This window comes from Euleptes europaea, chromosome 11 (assembly GCF_029931775.1).
Source record: "Euleptes europaea isolate rEulEur1 chromosome 11, rEulEur1.hap1, whole genome shotgun sequence".
Lineage (NCBI taxonomy): Eukaryota > Metazoa > Chordata > Lepidosauria > Squamata > Sphaerodactylidae > Euleptes > Euleptes europaea.
In genome coordinates, this window is record NC_079322.1 from 47,674,148 (window position 1) to 47,692,135 (window position 17,988).

General features: G+C 44.5%; 1 protein-coding gene across 1 annotated transcript; it reads right to left on the reverse strand.

Annotated features, from left to right (window-relative positions):
* Positions 1 to 1,262: 1,262 nt before the first annotated feature.
* TMEM106B (transmembrane protein 106B) lies at positions 1,263 to 17,728 on the reverse strand. The gene is made up of 8 exons (XM_056857323.1): positions 17,697 to 17,728; positions 8,450 to 8,659; positions 6,665 to 6,728; positions 4,414 to 4,573; positions 4,160 to 4,300; positions 4,015 to 4,064; positions 3,323 to 3,376; positions 1,263 to 1,533 (listed from the first exon to the last, which is right to left on the reverse strand). The coding sequence occupies exons 2-8, from the start codon at positions 8,655 to 8,657 to the stop codon at positions 1,395 to 1,397; spliced, it is 816 nt and encodes a 271-aa protein (XP_056713301.1). The 5' UTR covers positions 8,658 to 8,659; positions 17,697 to 17,728; the 3' UTR covers positions 1,263 to 1,394.
* Between the last annotated feature and the right edge of the window lie 260 nt (positions 17,729 to 17,988).

A 17,988-nucleotide genomic window follows, 5' to 3' on the forward strand; every position in this document is an offset into this window, starting at 1 on the left:
TAAAGGACAATGATGTCTTTGTTCTAGATCAACTCCCTATCTGAAAAGTGAGAAAATATGGATTTTTTGGGGGGGGGGGAGACGACGGACCCTAACACATTTTGAATTCCCATAAAGGTGTCGATAATCTACAGTCAAGTATTATCCCAGTGGCAATTAAGTGATCTTAAAAACGAAACACAAAATGTGAAGCATACATTATTGCTGATCAACAAATTGGGTAGATAAGAAATATATAAAAGTGTGTTTCAGTTTTCCTTACAGTAAAGTTATATAGGTATGTACTGCTCAGGTTGTTTTTCCAACATAAAATTGTATGTATTATAGTTTACACTTTATCATGCTGCCATCATTCTGCAAATGTATATATAAAGGGTATTTAGATCTCCAATCTACTCAAAGATTTCAAGCAGATCGGGCAGATTTGTGAAAACAAGACTGTATCAAGTTCTTCACCTGTAATGGAATTCATAAGAAAATTCCAGTATAATAAAAACTAAACTAAATATTAGCTTCTAAGATCAGCACCTGAACCCTGGTGAGTATTCTCATTTGCAAAATGGAATGCACAGCCATAAGGAAAACAGCCTTCTAAGTGGCGGCACCTCGTTTTTAGAATCCCCTCCCCACTATACCTCACACTTTCTTTGTTCAATTTTAGGACCAGTTAAGAATGTTTTTTTTTTCCTTTACTCTCCAGGCCATTAATGATCAGCTTTTTCATCTCTGTGTGGCTGGTTTTATTTATCCGATTGCTTGGATTTTGTTGCTACTGAATGTGTTGCTAAATATATCCTGCTATTTTGAATTGCTGCTAAAATAATTTTAAATTATAGCAGTCACTGTTTTTATTTTATGTTATTTGTGTTGGTTTGAATTGATCTTTATTGGTTGTTTTATTATTGTACACTGCTTCAAGAACCTTATAAGGTAGTATATAAATGATGCAAAGAAAATAGTGCCTTAACACAGCTAAACATGTTTCCGTACATCAGATGTACAGGCTGTCATCTGAATGAAATAATCATAACCAAATCATTTTGTAATCAACTTTTCAAAGATAATAATTGTAAGTGACCCAGTGTCATTTATACAATTATGTGGTTGCACGCTGATGTTGTGAATCCATGTATGAAAGTTACAAGTTCACTGATTTAAGATTCATTTTCTTTCTGACACTTTGACAGAATACTTACACATTAAAAGTGGAGGAAGAAGTTCTCATTTCTGATCATGTACACTTTGCTTTTTTCTGCTTATGTCTCAAAGCCTTCAGGACAGCTAAACTATATACATATAACCTTTTAAGTTAGTACCAAATATGATCAAAAGTTCAGCATGGATGAACCAACAGCCATCTTCTTTCCCCAATACAAGCTTTAACTCTGCTCTTTTTATTGAGGCGGCTGGAGGACATTTAGATATTCTGTCTGTCCCTGATGATATGTTGTGTTTCCGCCACAGTCTACATACTGGTATCTCTCCTGAGATATTTGTTCAGAATGGCCAAAGTAAGAGGTTGTCACAGTCACTCTTAAGAAGAAGAAAAAAAGACATGTAGTTTGTAAGTAGATACAAGCTCACAGTAAGCTAATTTTAAACTTGTCAGTTCATAAAAATAGAAAGGGATCATCTTCGTATCAGACACATGAAATCAGAGCTTTAGAGATGACCTATTACACAGGAAAAAGTATGAGCAAAACAGAGCAAGATAATTTAACTGCATATTGGAATAGAAAAGTAAAGGTCCCCTGTGCAAGCACTGGGTCATTCCTGACCCATGAGGTGACGCCACATCCCAACGTTTACTAGGCAGACTTTGTTTACGGGGTGGTTTGCCAGTGCCTTCCCCAGTCATCTTCCCTTTACCCCCAGCAAGATGGGTCCTCATTTTACTGACCTCAGAAGGATGGAAGGCTGAGTCAACCTTGAGCCAGCTACCTGAAACCGACTTCCACTGGGATCGAACTCAGGTCGTGAGCAGAGCTTGGACTGCAGTACTGCAGCTTACCACTCTGCGCCACGGAGCTCCTTAGAAAAGTTTACTTGTCCTTTAAGTTCCAGCAGGGCCCAGCCGTGGCAAACTAAGATGGTGATCAGGTACATCTTTCCAATAACTCTGAACTAGATGCTGCATAAGATACAGTCTCCCCAAGCTCCCTATGTTCTCCCATTTTTTACAGCACATGTTTAAAGTCTGAGGGCCGAAAGGGGATGGGCCCCTGCCCAGATCATGTTCATGATTTTATTTATTGACTTATTTAAATCATTTTTATGCTGCCTTTTCTACCTGATCAGAGTCCACAAGGTGGCGAACATAAAAAAATTAAGATTTGAGCAATTTAAAATATATTTAAAGTGATAAAATAATTACATTTTTAAAACATAACCAACACCAGAAGGAGGCCCAGTGACCGTTAATGGAGGTATGCCAGAGGAAACACACAAAAAGTCTTCACTTGCTGGCGAAAGACACTGATAGAGGACACAGATGGATCTCCCTGGGGAGGGAGTTCCAAAGTTTTGGTGCTACATCCCAAAAGGCCCTTTCTCAGGTTGCCACCCATCTCGCTTCAGATGGCGGGGGCAACCAAAGCAGGACCTCGAAAGATGACCAGAGTGTTTGGATAGGTTCATATGGGAGAAGGTGGTCCTTAAGGTATGCTGGTCCCAGACCATACAGGACTTTACAGGTCAATACCAGCACCAGCCTGGAAGCAAATTGGAAGCCAGTGTAGATGGAACAAGACTGGAGTGATATGGTCCCTATGACCCACTCCAGTCAACACTCTGGCCTCAGCATACTCTTCCAACTGCAGTTTCCACACACACTGCATGACAGTTAACAGTACAGTAGAATTTATTTGTATGTGGCCATAGGCCTTCACAAAACATCATCCTCTGAGTAGCACCATGTTAAAAAGCATGACGGTTAACAAATCAGCAGTAACTCTCTGCCAATATAACTACACCTTCCTTAGCTATAAGGGGTCAGGCTTTAGGCTGTTTTCTAGAAAGCAGGTTTTTCTAGACTTCTACATCAAATAATATATTTTGTACATCAAAATTATTGTTGCAATCAGCACTGTCTTCCAGCTCCTGGCATTATATCATATATATGATACATATTTCTAACAGAATTTTATGGACTCAAGGTTGTATTTTTTAGGTTACAGATTCCCTCATACTATGCAAACACTTGCTTATACGTGAAGCCCACCACACTCCATTCCCACCACATTCCATTGCGCACCAGTACCAATAAAGTGAGATCAGCAAGAAGCTTTTAGGTTAAGTCAGTAAAAATATAATCCATACTTACTGCATCATTACGACTATGTTATGCACTTTGATAGAGGGTAAGGTACAAAATTCACTATAAAAGAAAAAAATAGACCAATACACATAAAGAAATGCTAGCAAGCGAAAATGGACATACACAAATTTTATTTCTCTTGATAGCCAAATTACACGTCCCTAGAGGGCTGCCAACTCTACGTTGGGAGATTTGGGAAAGGGAGGGCGCTCGGTAAGGGTATGATGCCACGGAATGGGGTTCCCATTGTGGTGCCTATGGGCACCATGGCACCCACCAAGTGTTTTTAGAAAGTGGGAGAGGCCAGGCGGGATTTTTGCCTAGCATGGCTTCTGATTGGCTGTGCAGATTTTTAAAATGTTGTTTTGGCTGCAGCTGCCAACCACAGCACAAGGATCTTCACTGTATGGCTGAAAATAAGCTGCAGCAGCCATTTTGTGGCTGGCTCTGCCTTCCTGTGGCAGCCATTTTGTGGTTGCGCCCACCAACCTGTGTCAGAATTCCATAGCCGCCCATAGGCTCAAAAAGGTTAAAAAATCCCTGCCATAGACTCTGCCCTCCAAAGCTGCCATTTTCTCCAGAGGCACCAACCTCTGTAGTTTGGAGATCAGTTGTTATCCCAGTACTGCAGGCCCCACCCGGAAGTTGGCAACCCTACATATCCCTATAAATTCAGAATGAGATTGAGAACCACTTACAATATGTAGCTCATTTCATCTTGTATAATTGCAGGTACCATGTAGTCAATCTGGAGGGAGAAAAATCAGAATAAGACTCTGAAGCAAAAGGTGGCTGTTCCAAAACTCAGCCAACAGCTTCTGTTTCAAACACAGTCACGTTTACCTGTTTCATATCTAGTGGGCCAATGTGAGTGATGTTGTTCAGCCGTGCTTTCCCGATGACAGTCTTTGACAGTTGTACCTGGGCTGTAATGTTCGCAACTTCGACAGCGTAATAATTGTTGTTTGTTATGTTCAGTGTGTTCTGCAGAAGAGACCGTTTAGAGTTCTAGATGAATAAAGCTGGCAGCATCTTTAAAAGACCCCCTAATTACCAAACGTGGAAGGAAACGAAGGTTAACTTAATAATGATCTTACCGTAATATTTAAATATATTACATGCTTCGGTGCTTCATAGCTGACGTATACCGACTTGACTCCAATGTATTCCACATCAATAGAGCGAGGAAATAAGAAAAATACCGCCAGTCCAGAAAGCAGTAAGCACCCGATTACAGAGGCAGTCACATAAAGCTTTCTGCAGAAAATTGGGGGGAGGGGGACGAAGAGAGAAAAATTAGGTATCGATTAAATACTCCCTTTTAAACTTGGTGTGGCAGCCCTACATATTTTCCTCGCATTCTAAATATTTTTAACAGCACAGTCCTAAGCATATTTACTCAGAAGGAAATCCCACTGTGTTCAATGGGGTTTACTCCCAGATAAATGTATATAGGATTCCAGTCTAATTCACTTAACTTCTTGGAGAATTTACATCCAGGCAGCTACCTCTTTCACCACACACCCATTTTGGGAAAAGCTGCCATTCTGAAATGAGTGTGCTTGCATAGTGGATGCTCCACTCTCCCTTAACTCCTGCAAAGGGATACAACTGAAGTGGCAAAAAGGCCTTCAAAAGGTATAGCCAACCAAGGCTACAAGCAAACAGGACGCACAGCTTCTATGACATGGCACTAGTCTTTCCTCAGCACAACAGAACACCTGCACTCATAAGACTTTGTGCCAACAGTCAGCTAGAGGATCTCTAGCAATGCAGCCCAACCCACATCAGACGGTGTTATTTCAGCAAAACATTGCATGCGCATGAGATTAATGGATCCACAAGAGTCAATTCAACCGCAGTACAGAAAAGCAGTACTTCAGAACTATTACTTCTTCAAAGTACAACAAAAGCCATTATCTAGCACATGGCTTCTTAAACTTTTTCCACTCGCAACCCCTTTTCACCCGAGAAATTTTTACGCAACCCCGGGTATGTACTGTAGGTATATAAAATAGGTATACAAATCAAACGTTTACTGATAATAAATCATAAAGAAACCTTTTAAGGTTGCCAAATTTTTCATGACCTCCCCCAGTCAGTTACATGACCCCATATGGGGTCGCAACCTACAATTTAAGAAGCTTTGATCTAGCACTCATGGGAAATGAGAGTTCTGGGTTAACCAAACATGCCACATACTCAAGCTTACTGCTCTGCCCCAATGCTTACACAGAGGAACCTGCAGCTGCCAACTCCCATCCCCTTGGGAACATCACAGCAGCAGCACCTACGCCTGGTGGGACCCTCCAAGCCATGGAGCCATCCTGTGCAGGAGGCAGTCAAGCGGTGCAGCTGCCCTGGAGCCCTTTAGAAAAGCCGGCTCTTGACAGCTTGCAAATGGGTTAGGAGGTACCCGGTATTACCGCACTGGGCTATTGAAAGCCCAGCAAATGGTTACAGGCGTCAAGCTGGCTGACTGGAGAAGCGGAAGTGGGACACAAGCACACTCAAAGACAAAGGGGTATTGGTGGCTGAGGGAAAGAGTTTGTCCTCTGGGAGATGGCAGTCAACTCAGCACTCTGAATTATGTATTTATTAAAACCACCTTTCCTCATGGTGCAAGGCGGCTTACAATAATAGTTAAAAAACATTTTCAGTTTAAAAGCAAAAATAAAATAACAACCCCCAAATCCCTCCCCCTTGCCTCCCTTAAAAGACACCTGCCAATTCAGACTCCCTCAAAAGCCCCGGCAAACAGATCTCCAAGGAGGCCCGCCCCCCTCACCTCTTCAGGGAGCCCTCCCCACAGAGCCAGAGCCATGATGGAAAAGACCTGGCCTCTGATCGATGCCAGATAGGCCACCCTAAGTGGTGGGATAGCCAACAGATAGCTGCCTGATAACCACAGTTGGCCCACAGGGATACACGGAAGGTGATGGTCTTTCAAATATGTGGCCCCCAAGGTTGTGAAGGGCTTTAATGGTCATAATCTGAACCTTGAACTTAACTCAGAAACAGACTGGCAGCCAACGTAGCTGTTTCAAAATGGGCAACATATGTTCCCAGCAGCTATCCCCTGACAACATTTGGGCTGCCGCATTCTGGACCAGTTGCAGTTTCTGGGTTGTCTTTGAGGGCAGCCCCACACACAGCACATTGCAGTAATCCAACTTTGAGGTTACAAAACTATGGATCAGCATGGCCAGATTGGCTGAGTTTAGGTCATGAGAGTTGGCGAATAATCAAATGCCAGATAACAAAAATTTTACCGTACTAGTTTGCCACTAGATTTTATTAGACAAGAAGCTACCAATACCACACATTCCCATTATTAGTGTAACCTACGTCCTTCTTGGCCTCAATCTTTGATCACTGTACGGAATCAAGGCAACCAGCTGGTTCTCTTGTCCTAAAAGATAAAAAGCAGCTGTTTAGAACCTTGAGATTTCTACATTAATTGTTGCAATAAAAATATGTACCACCCTAGGTTAACAGAACTGAAAACATCAATATAGCTAATTCTGAACATAACCCCTATAATGCAGATTAAAATAATCTACATACTATGGCCCTAAACAGATGGAGGTGGGGGTCTGCAAATCTAGAAGATCCACCTGGCAGAAAGATCCCCAAAAGCCCAAACCAGGGAAGCGAGTCTGTGTAATCGACTGATAATGTAAAGGAAACAGCTCTTGGGATGCCACGGCAGCTGATGATAGAGGGCAAGAAGCTGAATGGGCAGGAAGAGAGAACAGGCAAGTGGGGGGCAGAGAAACTAAGATGGTTGGGTACTACTGCCACCAGGCAGAAGAGAAACTAGGCTGGCAGAAAGGCAGGGACCAGGACAAGGAGGAGGCAATATATTATACCAATATATTATAGACTATATTATTTGGAATAACTGTATTGGCATGTTTATGAGGTTTGTAAAAAATCTATGCAAGTTCATGAAAAGAATAGAAGATTATGCTACTAGAGAGAACAGTCTACCTATTCCCCTTTCCACCAATTACAAGAGGACTGGAAGTTGTACTATTTCTGCCTTTAAAAAGAGACTTGAAGGACAGCCCTAAAAAGGCTAACACACCATTAGAGTATACTTTGAGCTGATCGTTTGGACAAGCCTTACTGTTGTTCTGGGAGAGAAAAAGCCTTCCTTTATTTGTATAATTTCTTTCCGAAATCTGCTTGAGGCCGCTAAGAAACACAGTAGACTGCTGGTGGGGGGAAAAGAGAAAATTGGGAGGGGGGGAGGCTGGACTGGGAAGCATAGCTGAAACAGAAGACAAAATGGGGTGGTGGGAGACTCAGGCGGAAGAATGGCTACAGGATCAAGATGCAGGGATCTGAGGATATCCAAAGTTGTGAGAAAGTTACCAGAACAGCTAGGATAAAAACTTATGGAAGTTTCATTCCTTTTAGCATGTGCTCTTAGTGGATCATGTATGTGCGGGTAATGGAATGCAAGGTGCAGAAACAGCAAAGCAAGGAGACAGAGGCAGCATGTGTTTGGGAATGCGTGCTGAATACTGATTTGAAATAGCCAGTCAAGTCATTGCTACAGACCTCGAGTGGCTTTTAATTTGTGCACTATGCTTGCAAAGCATTTGGCTAAAAAACAGGAAAGCTGGCTGGCTGATTGGAAGGCAAGACATAGGAGACTTGTAGTGCAATCCTAATCAGAATTACATTCTTCTAAACCACTGTCCCCTGCTTTGGATTGCTCAGTTAGCGTATTGTAGTGGACACAATGTTGAATTGGGACCACGAAGATTGGGGTTTAAATCCCTGCTCAGCCATGAAGTTTTCCAAGTGAACTGAGGCCAGTCATCCCCTCTCTAGACCTAACCTGCTTCCCAAATCTGCTATGAGGTTAAAGTTGAATGGAAGAGGAAGGCATCATGCATGCCGCTTCAGCACTATCAACTGCATACAAAGAAAAAACACAAATAAAAGAAATAAAAGGTAGACATTTTTGACTAATATTGTCGAGATAGAAGAGTTAAAACAACTCACCATACACTTTCTAAAAGAGACTCATTTGCTGACTAATGAGCACTTAAAGATTAAAATACATCATGGTTTAAACTGCAGTCAATGGTTAAGTAACTTTCGCATATCAAAACTTACCCCGTGGGATTCTCCCTGTCCCTTGACATGTGGGACATGTGACACTATCTCTTCCTGTGAATTCAACATACGGAAACTGTGACACATCTCCACCTCTTCCATCTTCACTGTGTGATTCTGAATGCACTAAGCCATTCTTCATATTGTCAGATGATGAACTTCCATCTTCTCTAGATATATGTGAAGGTAATGAAAAAGATTTCCCCATGTCTGATGGAAGAAAAAGTTACAGAAGACAACTTAAAATATTAGGCATTTACTGTTGCGGGCCCTGTTACAGAGAACGATTAAGCTATTTTTATCATTATTTCCAAGACAAAAATTACACTGTTTTTTGTTTCAGGCAGGCATTAAAGGGACTGTACTACTTTCAAGTGGGTAGCCATGTTAGTCTGTAGTAGCAGAACAAAATTTGAGTCCAGCAGTACCTAAGAGACTAACAACAGTTTTCCAGGGTATAAACTCATTTTATAAGATATTAGTGAGCTTTGTCAAGTGTATCTGACAAAATGAGTTTTGGCTTATGAAAGCCTGTACCTTGGAGATTTTAGTTAGTCAATAAGGTGCTACTTTACTTGTAGTTTGTTCTGTACTACTTTATGTGATCAGCAGTTAGACGACCAACATCCTTAGCAAATGGCAAGATCAAAGAGACCCAAGCTTGGGGATATGCTGTCAGCCAGCATGCTGTAGTAGTTAAGAGTGGTGGACTCTAATCTGGAGAACCGGGGTTTGATTCCCAACTCCTCCACATGAGCGGTAACCTGCTGCATGACCTTGGGCCAGTCACAGTTCTCTCAGAACTCTCTCAGCCCCACCTGTTTCACAAGACGCCTGTTGGGGGGAAAAGGGAAAGTGATTTTAAGCCGCTTTGAGACTCATGATGGTAGACAAAAGTGGAGTATAAAAACCGACTCTTCTTCTAGTTTCCAACTATTCATTTATCCAACCCACAGCATATTCAGATTGTTCAAGATTTTACTTTTTAATTTATTCTACAGCTCCCACAGCTATGAAACTGTATTTATGTTACATTTTAATAGTGAATAAAGATGTACCATTTTTCCTTTTCTCTTATACAGCAAGGCAGAGATTCAAACTGGCATCAATAAAGAGGATGCATCTCTGCAGAAGCTTATAAAAAGAGTTGCTTTTCAGTATTTAGAGCTAAAGAAACTCCCTCAACAAATGTAACTTGCTGAATATAAGCAAGCTAAACAAGAACGTGATCTTTTAAAGAAAATGTAACCATGGGGATATGGGACAGAGTGTTTTCTGACTGTATGATTGGCAAAAATGCTGTTAAGAAAAGGTCTGGAGGATGTGAGGAGAAGGGGAGAGAATTTAAAGTGGATGACAGATTTGGGAACAGAAACAAATTTATTTTGCTGTCATGGCCCAAAAGGACAAGTGGTAGCTCTTGCATAATAATCCTGAAAACATCCATGGGGAGGTATATTTTATTGTGATCATGCTTCCACTTAACACCAATGATTTGTTAACCCTAGTTAGGTTACATACATACCTAACAATGAAACCATGATTTAGCTATACAAAATAAGCTCTGTCCGGAAAGGCACATACAGGTATCCATAAGGCAAGGCCTACCTTGCCTTTCTAGGCTCTTCTAGCAAGAAGAGCCATGGCCAGCTAGGAGCAGATGTAACACGTAACCCACCCAAACCCTAGTTTCGCATCCTGGTTTGCAGTCAATCCTGATACACAGTTAAAGTGTCCACAGACTACACTTAACCATGATTAAGGAAAACAAACTACTGTTAAGCATTATATCTGTTCAGGACCTAATGAGTTTCGGATTAATGCTGTGGTCTATTTCAAAGACTGTTTACAATTATATTCTCATTATCCCTATTGATTTATTTGTCACTTGCTTCACCAAGTAATACCTTATACAGCATAAAACAAAACAAAGATATAAGTTATATTCAAAAATTATCACCAAAATCTATAATTTATATTCAAACAGCAGCACAAACCTATGTTAAAACTTCTTCAGTCAAAGTGTATCAGTTAACAAAATTAATACACCTATCCACTACTAGCAAAGGAAACCACACACAACAGTACATGATCAACAAAGGCCTGGTCAAATATAAAGATTTTCACTTGGTCAATTATATTTAGTAAGTATCTGGAAGCTGCTCAGGTGAAGGGACTGAGGAGCTTCCAGAGAAAAAACCTTATCTATGGTCAATAGCTAACTTACTTCAAAAAAAGTGATGATTCACAGAGCAGATCTCAGAAATCAATCTTTTGGTGGGCAGGTTCTTTATGGAGACAGTGATAATTCAAGTACCCACACCATCTAGGGCAGGTTCTCAACCTTCCTAATGCCGCGACCCTTTAATACAGTTCCACATGTTGTGGTGACCCCCCAACCATAAAATTATTTTCGTTGCTACTTCATGTATATAAATTTAATGTATATAAAACACTGGATTAAGGGTTCCTTTCCCCAAATCTTATAATTAAGAACCCTATGATGGTCAGTACAGTCACTCAAACACCAGGCCGTATACTAGCAAAATCCCGGGCCGCGGACAATCTCTCAAATTTGCAAAGTGCAAGAAATACAATTTGGGGGAAGGGGGGGGACAACTCGGCTGTGAAATTCAAACGGATGAAGGCCGTTACAACATAAGAAAAGCCAAGCTGGATCAGACCAAGGCCCATAAAGTCCAGCAGTCTGTTCACACAGTGGCCAACCAGGGGCCAGAGAAGCCCCCAAACAAGACGAGTGGAGCACCATCCTGCCTGTGTTCCACAGCACCCAATATAATAGGCATGCACCTCTGATCCTGGAGAGTACAGGCGTGCATCATGATCCCCAAATCCTCTCACTCCTCCACTTAAGTTTGCCAATTTATCAGCCCTCCCTCCATTTTGGGTGCCTGCCAGAATGTGGTGGTGGAGGAGGACAAGCAGCGGCTCAGCTGTGCCGGGTGCCTCCTGGAGGTGGTGGGGCACAGCAGCGGTGGGGCACCGTCGGGGCCTGCCTAGGTGGCCCAGAACTGGCCGGTGCCCCGCTGAGTGCTTTCCCCTCACACACACACACAGGGCTGCACATGCGGCCCCGCAGCCCGGTGTAACCAGGCAGAAGCCTTCGGCACTCTCTCTCCGGCCAAGCACGGGCCCCGGGAAGCTCAGAAAAGGCCGGGGGAGGGGGGAAAGGGGGCCTCTGCTCTCCTTCGGAGTTCCCCAAAGGCCAAGCCACTGAGCGCCGGGGCAGGCCCCTTCCCGCCTCTCGCTCCCGTCGGGGCCTAATGCGGGGCCAGGGAGGGCGCCTTGGGGCTTAGGCCCCTCCGTCATCGGCAAGCCCCCCTCTCCACTGCAGGGAGCGCCGCGCTCTGGCGCTCCCCTTGCCAGCCCCGGAGGAAGGAGGGCCTGTGCAGCAGAGAGGGGTGAGGTGGGGACAGCTTGCTCTCTGCCTCCCCCTCCTCTCCAGGCTGCGGGCGGCCTCAAGAGAGAAAGGCACCGCGAGGGGCTTCCTCGTCCGGGCACCGCGTCCTTTGGCGCAATGCGAATTTCTCTCGAGGAGCCCAAAGCAGAAGCCAGGAGGCAGTGGGCAGGCTGGCGACGTTTTAACCATTCAATGCCACACCCCTGCCAAAAAGAAAACCCATGGCCATGGGCAGAAGGACACATTTCTTTACCTTGGTTCTTTTCTTACTCCCCAGCATCAGCGGCACGCGGTCGCTCCATTGTATCGCGAGAGCCTCCTGGGCAGACTCTCTCCCGCTTGCGCAGACTCTCTCCAGCCCGCTCGGTGAGCCCCGGCTCCTGCCCATTCCTTCCACCGCCAGGCCCCGAGGAGCCCTCCGCCCCACTCTCCGACCTAAACGCCCGCCAACCACCTTCTGCCGGCCGCCTCCCGCCCTGGCACGATCCCCGCGCACACGTGCAGCAGTTGACAGCCCCCCCACAGCCAGACCCTCAGGCGCGCAGGGTGCCCCTCCCAACACTGCAGTGCGGCGCAGTCCACGGCCCGCTGCGCACCCATGGGGGGAAACGCGCCTCGCCATGCACCCTCCTGCAGCCGCCTCCGCTCGTCTTGTGGATCAACGAGGGTGGGGGACCATGCCACGCCAGCCTCCTTCTCCCTCCGCCGCCTCCCGGCTGCCTCGGCTTGGGGCCCGCCGCAGTCCCAGGGGCCACGTGGCGTGGTGTGGCCTGGGAGGCGGACGCCACCACTAGCCAGCCCAGGTCCGCCCTGCGCCCCACCGCGGCCCCTCCCCAGCCCCCTTCGACCTGGGTCTTAGGCGACCCCTGTGAAAGGGTCGTTCGACCCCCAAAGGGGTCGCGACCCAGTTTGAGAACCACTGATCTAGGGCTTTAAGGGGGAAAAAATCACTTTAATTTATGCCTAGAAACCAACTGGCAACCAGTAAAGTGATTTCTAAACTGGTAAAGTATAAACTTTGCAATCCACAGCACTGAGCATTGTGCCTCCTTCTTTTAAGATGTATTCTGTTATCACTTGGGTATTCTGTTATCACTTGGGACCCACATATTTGATGACTGGAAATACTAGAGCAGCTGTTCCAGCCACTGCATCTGTAAGCAATATTGTGTGGGGGTGCCAATTTTTTTCTTAACAGGGCTGCTGTGCCTTTAACAGCTGTGTGACATCTCCATGTGAGGAAAGCTTCAGCTGCTGGGTTTCTGATGTTAAAGGTAGAGGAACCTTGCTGACAACTAAAATTTTGCTGCGAACCTGTTCAGCAGTTGAACACACCCAGTTTGACACAATCAGACCATGTGCCCATGAAGGATATGTTCAGCTTACAGCAAGCAACTTCGGCAGCTGACAAACAAGACCACAGCTGCCTGTTGGTCAGAAGCCAGGTCACAGCTGATCAGGAGATCTCCTAGTTCTTCCCTAGATCCTAGCCTGGTTGTGCTGGAAGGTAGTAAAGTTTTGTTTGGGGGTATCAGAAGCTGTCTCAGAGGTTGTGGGGGATCAGCCGGAAATGGTTTTTTGAGCCACTCTCCCCCTCCCACCCACCCCCATTTCTACAAAGTGGCTTCTGATCTTTCCCATTGCAAAAGGGAGAGGAGAAACAGTCTATGTCTCTCCTTTCCCAGCAGTTAAAGCAATCTGCTCTTTTCTCGAGAAGAGAAGGCATCTGCTTCTCCCCTCATCCCAAACAGAGAGCTTGGGCTGTGGAGAACAGGAACATCTCATTTTCTCTACAGCCCAAGTTGACAACTTGGGGTGGGGAAAAGAGAATGAGCCTGGGCTTCTGACACCTCCACCCCCAACTGCTAGATCTTAGCAAATTGAGGAGACACCAAAGTTTACAGGATGGGAGATCAGAAGACCCTGACTTCCATCCGATTCCTGTGATCAGCTGGGAGCTGGCTTCTGATGGCTGCAAGTAGCCTGTTTCTGCAAAAGGATGCAACCAGGCTGTGAACAGCTGAGCAGTCCGCCAATTGATTGGCTGCCTGATTGGCTCATGTCATAGTTGCCAGTAGCAAAGTGCAGGTGTTCCAGCATCCCTACCAACAACCCTGTTGCCACAGGAGCACCATAAGCCCAGACGAAAACATGTTTGTTTTTAGTTGAACAGCCTTCTCTTCTATTTAGATTGTTCTCTGGATTAGAGAAAGGTTCACTAGGTCAACACTTCAAAACTTCTGATATAAAGCAAACTGCTATCACACTAGACACTTTAATATAATGCCATGTATAAGATAAGGCAGTGTGGTGACTCCAGCACTTATCTTGCACTATACATATTTCATTTGGCTACTGCTGGAAACACAAGTGATAGTTAACAGTATACAGAGAAGTCCACTATCCAAAGTTGTTTGTCTGACTTGGGTCAAGTGATCTTCCCTATTTTTACCATTGGTATTTCAAACTACAGCAAAATAAGCTACTACTGATGAAATGGTTTGGCCTTGTGACTATCAACACCACCACACCAGAATTACATAACTCTAAACAATGGTTTGCCTGCTATACAGACGCTATAGTTTCAGCTCTAAATCATGGTTAGTGCAAACTACAAATTGGCACAATGTTGCAATGAAGTCTGTGTAAGCAAAACAACTAAGACTGAAATCCTGCGCACAACTAACTGAACACTGTGGAACTTACTTCTGAGTAGGCAGTGTGCACTAGGCAAGTACCTCAAGTATTACATGTTTATTCCTTGAAGAGGGCCTACAAAAACTATACAGACTATTCTGCAATGCATCTGGGGCATAAACATGCAGTACCTAAATGCTTAACTAAAGGTTTTCGAGTAATTTCATTGTAAGCATGGCTTGAAAAGCGTTTCCGGGGACTATAATCAGGGTTTCTTAAAAACAACAGAAACATCAAGCCCTCAATGTATAGCAACCTTGAGACCTGTGTAGCTCTATTTATGAAGATAATTTCTAATTAAGAAGCTGACCAACTCCCATTGACTGTCCTTCCAAGTTCCCCCACAACGAAAATAAGCATGCCATTCTCCTTGGTTATTTGTAAAACACACACACACACAAAAAGGATACGAATCTTTAACATCAAATTAAAGTTGCTGCTCTGCTTCCTTGATCTATATGAACAGCACAGAAGTAATTATTTAAAACTACGGTCTCTTTCACAGTTCAAAAGAAGGGATGAAGTCATGTTTTGACACCTGCTGGACAGGGGCAGGTGGTGAAAATGCTGCCCTTTAAACAAGCCCTCCATTTCAGACACCCAATACAAAGCCATGCTTCTCTGAGACTAGTAATATGTGCAGCATGGGGAAAGGTATGTAAATAAGAGACACGCGAGTGCTCTGAGATTAAAGCAAGAGGCAGGGAATAAAGGAGACTAAGGAAGAGCATAGATAATCAGACAGTACAATCTTAAATGGTTACTCCAGTTACTGCAAAGTGGTTGCACGTAATTGGACCAAGGCCAAACTTTACAGACCAAGGCACGTAATTGGACCAAGGCCAAACTTTACAGAGGCCCTTTTCTTAGGACCAACCAAAACTACATAATATAGTCTTCAAGCTCTTGAGTTCTCCAGAACTCTTAATCAGGCTGGATTTTTTTTTTTAAAAGAAGGGGGATATTTCAAGCCATGATCACAAAAATCACACAAGGTTGGAAGAGACCACAAGGGCTATCGAGTCCAACCCCCTGCCATGCAGGATCCCACAATCAAAGCGCTCCCAACAGATGGCCATCCAACCTCTGCTTAAAGACCTCCAAAGACTCCACCACCCTCTGAGGCAGCACATTCCACCGTCGAACAGCCCTCACCATCAGAAAGTTCTTCCTAATGTTTAGGTGGAATCGCTTTTCTCTTAGTTTAAATCAATCACTCGGTGTCCTAGTCTCTGAAGCAACAGAGAACAAACTAGTTCCCTCATTAACATGGCATCCCTTCAGATATTTAAACATGGCTATCATGTCACCCCTCAACCTTCTCTTCTCCAGACCAAACAAACCCAGCTTCTTAAGTCTCTCCTCATAGGACATCCCTCGTAGATCTTGAGGCCTTGGCTTGCCAGTATTCTTATGTGAAACGCCGTGAGTGGCTCTGGGCTGCACCGTTAGGGGGGACATTTTCATTCCCAGGCCACAGCCTAGCCTACTTTCCTGTGGCCCCTCGTAACCAGGGCCAGATTTAGGTTTGATGAGGCCCTAAGCTCGAAGGTAATGGGGCCCTTTATATGTCCAGCTGTCCTTTGTCAACAACAAATTGTCGCTGTTTTTTGTGTTGAATATATGCTATATGGTAATTTATGGACCTAATAGGTATCTAAAGCCATTTGCACATAACAAAATATGTATTTTATCAAAGTAATTGTTGAACTGAAATATAATTAAGAAGTATATTAATAGTGAAATAATTATTAAGCTCTAACTTAAAATGATTTTTTATTCATAACAAACTTAATAATGCCAACACTGTTGCTGTATGTAGGTTTTATTTTATTTGTTTTTTATCTTATATTTTGGAAATGTACATTTTTTTCCCTTTAAATTTTTGTGGGGGGCCCAAGAGAGTGGGGCCCTAAGCTATAGCTTGTATAGATTAGATGTAAATCCAGCACTGCTCGTAACCCAGCATTGGTCAACTCCTTGCTTTCCCTCCTCCGCAAACCCCGCAGCGTTTCTGGGGCCCGTCTGCACCCTCGGTCTTCTGCAAGGCTGAAAACGGGGCTCTGCAGCCAGATCTCGACGCTACCCGGCAGCTTGGTCCGAATACAGTTCCCAGCCCCATTTTACTATCTTAGTGAGTGAGTTATAGAAACAAGTGTACTTACTTTTTTATTACACAGCATTGGTCAACTCCTTGCCTTCCCTCCTCCGCAAACCCCACAGCGTTTCTGGGGCCCGTCTGCACCCTGGGTCTTCTGCAAGGCTGAAAACGGGGACCTGCAGCCAGATCTCGGCGCTACCCGGCAGCCTGGTCCGAATAGTTCCCAGCCCCATTTTCCTATCTTAGTGAGTGAGTTATAGAAACAAGTGTACTTACTTTTTTATTACACAGCATTGGTCAACTCCTTACCTTCCCTCCTCCGCAAACCCCGCAGTATTTCTGGGGCCCGTCTGCACCCTCGGTCTTCTGCAAGGCTGAAAACGGGGACCTGCAGCCAGATCTCGGCGCTACCCGGCAGCTTGGTCCGAACACAGTTCCCAGCCCCATTTTACTATCTTAGTGAGTGAGTTATAGAAACAAGTGTACTTACTTTTTTATTATTACTATTAATAATTTTTTAAAAACGGTTTAGACACTTCTGCGGAAGTCAGGTATGGGGGCGCTTTTTAAGGTGGGTGGAGGGTCAAAAGGGTATTATTGCTTTGTTGAATTTTAGAACTCTGTATAATTATAATGGATACTCTTTTGTAATGGATACTCTTTTGTATTTTCTTTTTTTAATTTTTTTGTTATTATTGCATTTGTTTATTTCGTTTGCATTTGTTTATTTCATTTGTTTACTTCGTTTCACATTATTAAAATATAAAAAATATAAAATCTATATAAAAACGAATACAGTTCCCAGCCCTCTGCATACCCAGAGGCCACCCACCACCGGCTAGAATCGCCTAGGCCGCATTGCCCTACAGACAAAAAAAAAAAACCCCAAACAAAACCCGTCCTCCCCTCCCAAGCCTTGTTTGCTTCCATATTCAACTCTCCCCCAGCAAAAAACAAACAAACCCCAGCAGCCGAGGCGGAAGAAAACAGAAGGGGGGGGTCCCCCTTTTTGGTTCAGCATCCCTCACCTGCTCCTGCTGGCGGCGTCCCTGCAGGCTGCTGCTCCCACTTGGCGTTACCCGGGGGGGGGGCTGGAGAGAGATGCGGAAGGATCAGTCGCAAAAGGAGAGCAATCAGGCCCAACACGACCGAGGGGAAAACGAGGGCCGAGCCCTGGCAGGTAACCTTGGGCTCAGCTCAGCCCAGCGCGCGTGCGCGGAGGTGGAGCGCGCGCTGGGTATGTCCCCATCGAAGGCCGGAGAGGCCCGGGTATGACGCAGCCTCTCCGGAAAGGACAGGCGCTTCACCGCCGCGCAGGAA